We start from the raw sequence: 3,078 nt of genomic DNA on the forward strand, positions 1-3,078 counted from the left end.
TGGTCTGTGAACCTCACCAACTCAACTGGTCTGTGAACCTCATCAACTGACATGGTCTGTGAACCCCACCCACTCAACACCTGAACGTCTCTCAGCCCATGTAGGGACCTGACGTTTGGGTTTGATAGTGGGTCAGGACCAATGTTTTTAGGCTTATACCGCCACCTACTGTGCTGGGGAGTGTAGTGTCATGGTATGACCAGTGACTTTTTTCGATAGCCCAGCCTACTTCTTTTTTTTAATCACCACCGACGTGCATTGTCTCGCATTTGACCGAGTCGTGATGCTTCGTCACACCCCCCACTCCCACGACACCGGCCAAACGATCGCCTCGACACACATCATCGGCTGATGATTCCTGTAATCAAGTAGGTGTGTAATCAAGTTGTTCTACCTTAAAAAAAAAAGATTTCCCGTTACCACTAAAAAAAACGTTAGCATCATTTTATAATTAGTCTTCGCTTATAAAGCGATTTCTTACCAGCAGGTCCCCGAGGTCTGTGGTCTGGAAGTACTGCAGCGCTTCGTTAAAGGAAATGAGAGGGGAAGGGTTCGAGTCCTCGGTGAGAGCTGGGAAGGTAATGTGTCGAGTTAGTCCAGTCACTAAAATGTCACAAAAGATGACATCAGCATAATCTGGGGGCAGGGTCTGACCTGGTTGGACGTTCTCCAGAACTTCCCACTCCTGACGAGCCTTTTCCAACTCAGCGTTTTCCTCTGAAACAACAATCGCAAAACATAGGTCTTAGAAAATATTTTCGTCTTAGTAATTCCGCACTCACCGATGTCGGCGACTACACTTAAGCACACGCTCCGTACTTCAAACTCACTGCGGTCAGCATTAAATAAATACCATACTTCCATACTTTAATTGTTTTCCCCCCAAACGAAAGACCTGGGTTGTGGACCAACTGCAGGGCCGCACAGCTGCCAGCAGCCGTGTCTGGTTGGACATGTATCACCAGGGCAGAGTACTTGTTTCCGGGATAGAAAACACATTTATATTTATACTCTTAAATTATTAATAAAATTGCCCATAAGTGGCCAATAGGGGGCAGTAGTGGGGTCATTCGACTTTTCCATTCCTTTTCGTGTCAGTTAGCTATATCACATGTTGTCCCGCGACAACCTCAATTTTCCCCCTCGTTTCATGCCTCCCCTTGTGCTTTGGTGCCCCCTCGTGGGAGGCATTGGTATAATGGGGGAGGATATGAAATGACTATGTACAATCAGCAACAATTAGAGAAGAAAAATCCGACGTAATCTGCGTTAATCTGAACGTCACCGATGGATTTCTGTCAGGGCTCGGCTCTGACTCGGCTTCCTGAGGGATCGGAATACGCAAGAGGGAGAGAGAGGGAGGGGGAGGGAGAGAGAGAGAGAGAGCAGTGGTGTGAGTGTAGCGGGATTTGAACGTTACCTGCTGCGAGTTTAGTCTGTTCTCCGCCGGTGGCAGCCAGAGACTGCAGGAGACCATTCTGCTTCAGCGCTGAAATCTGGACGAAACGACGTTTTAAAAATAAGCGAGAAAAACCGAAAAGGAAAAGTTCGATGGAAACATCAGGCGATAAAATGAATTACCGGCAGAGATCTGAGGGTGGCGCTGCCGTTGGTGTGGTCGTTGACACCGTGACCAATAATCACTCCATTCATGACCTAATAGAGAAAAACGCAAATGTTAGAGAAAAAAAAAAAAAAGGACGACAGAACGTTAGTTGCTCTGTACTGACAGGCTTGTGTTTGGAGTATCCATTGGTGATCTCCTCTAACGGGTTACATCTACTGGACAGGAGATCCAGACCCTGGAAGGAAGGACACGTGGAAACGTCAAAAATTAAACTTTTTTATAAATTTTTTTTTTTTTTTATAAAAATCTACAACAGCAGTTCCAAGAAAACAAACAGATAAAAATGTCTCCATGTGTATTCAACCTGAGCATAATCAGTTGAGAGCACGGTCTCACGTCCAGTTACAGGGAGACACCAAACTTATTAGTATTAATTAGCATCAGCGCAAAAAAAAAACAAAAAACTATAAAATATATCATAAATAGATATATATATATATATGAAAAATATATATAATTTCACATTTGTTTTTTTTCACCCCGCCACTAGAGGGCACTCTAGCCTTGTGTACATTATGTACTACTCCTGTACCACTGAAATTTTACGTTTGTTATTTTCACGTTGGCAGCCGCAAGAGGGCACTGTTGGGACTTATAATCCCGAAAATTCGGTAGTTGATGATTAGTTGTTAGGTGTTGTCTTCCTGTTTTGCAGAGACTAGAACTGAGACAAAGACGCTGTTCAGTGTCTCCACTCAGGGTGGACTCAGATGGACGGGGGGACAAAGGGGGGGTGAAGGCCTACGTCTTTCAACAACCTCCTGTCTCCTCCACAGACGTGCCCTCTTTTCATGCTGTGACCCTGAAAATGATGTCCACAGTGGGTTCTAACAGGAGCCAGACAGAGCACTCCAGTCCAGTCCTCGTCCTCACTGACACCGTCAACACCTGGTTCCTATAACCCCACGGAGAGGAACGTTCTCCCCGCGTTCTCCTACGGCTGAACTAAACTTAAACCAGTTGACAGTAAAAAGGTTTGAGGGTAAACGCACGCCACCGCTCCTCAACTGCAATTAAAAAACCCACTCTACGTAGACTGCAATTAAGTGGTAGTGAACACGACTACCACTGTGTTGGTCGGTGTTGGTTGGTGCGTGGAGAAACTTCACGATGCAGTGAGATGTTGTCGCAGAGATCAAAGTGTTGGTCCAGGGCTGAGGAGATGAACAGGTGCTGAGGATAAAGGGCTTCAGTGGACGGAGATGTCATGGATGTTAACAGTTAAACCCACTCAGGTCAGGAACACGGAGTAGATTCTTTACTGACATATGGACGAGTTCTGATGTTGAGAGACAAGAGAGGAAGTCAGAGGAACTGTTAACACTTAAGATAAAACTTCTAAAGTAAAGTTATCCCTGTGTCCTTATTTAATAGAAATATATTCATGTGTTTGTACTACTGTGATACTAGGTATTTGTCTGTTGCATTTTCTTCACCAGGTTATTGAAGTT

The 3,078-nt window shown here is 44.9% G+C and overlaps 1 protein-coding gene across 1 annotated transcript in view; it reads right to left on the reverse strand.

The window, feature by feature from the left end:
* Nucleotides 1-3,078, reverse strand: part of LOC103396926 (ELMO domain-containing protein 3-like) — an 11,004-nt gene that overhangs the window by 3,255 nt on the left and 4,671 nt on the right. The window contains exons 3-8 of the mRNA XM_008335171.3: nt 1,731-1,802; nt 1,582-1,656; nt 1,421-1,496; nt 655-717; nt 463-570; nt 254-348 (exon numbers count right to left, since the gene is read on the reverse strand). Coding sequence (XP_008333393.2) covers nt 254-348; nt 463-570; nt 655-717; nt 1,421-1,496; nt 1,582-1,656; nt 1,731-1,802 — 489 coding nt within the window. The remainder of the gene's footprint in view (nt 1-253; nt 349-462; nt 571-654; nt 718-1,420; nt 1,497-1,581; nt 1,657-1,730; nt 1,803-3,078) is intronic.

The sequence above is a fragment of the Cynoglossus semilaevis genome, chromosome W (assembly GCF_000523025.1).
Source record: "Cynoglossus semilaevis isolate Cse_v1.0 chromosome W, Cse_v1.0, whole genome shotgun sequence".
In the NCBI taxonomy this organism is placed as follows: Eukaryota; Metazoa; Chordata; class Actinopteri; order Pleuronectiformes; family Cynoglossidae; genus Cynoglossus; species Cynoglossus semilaevis.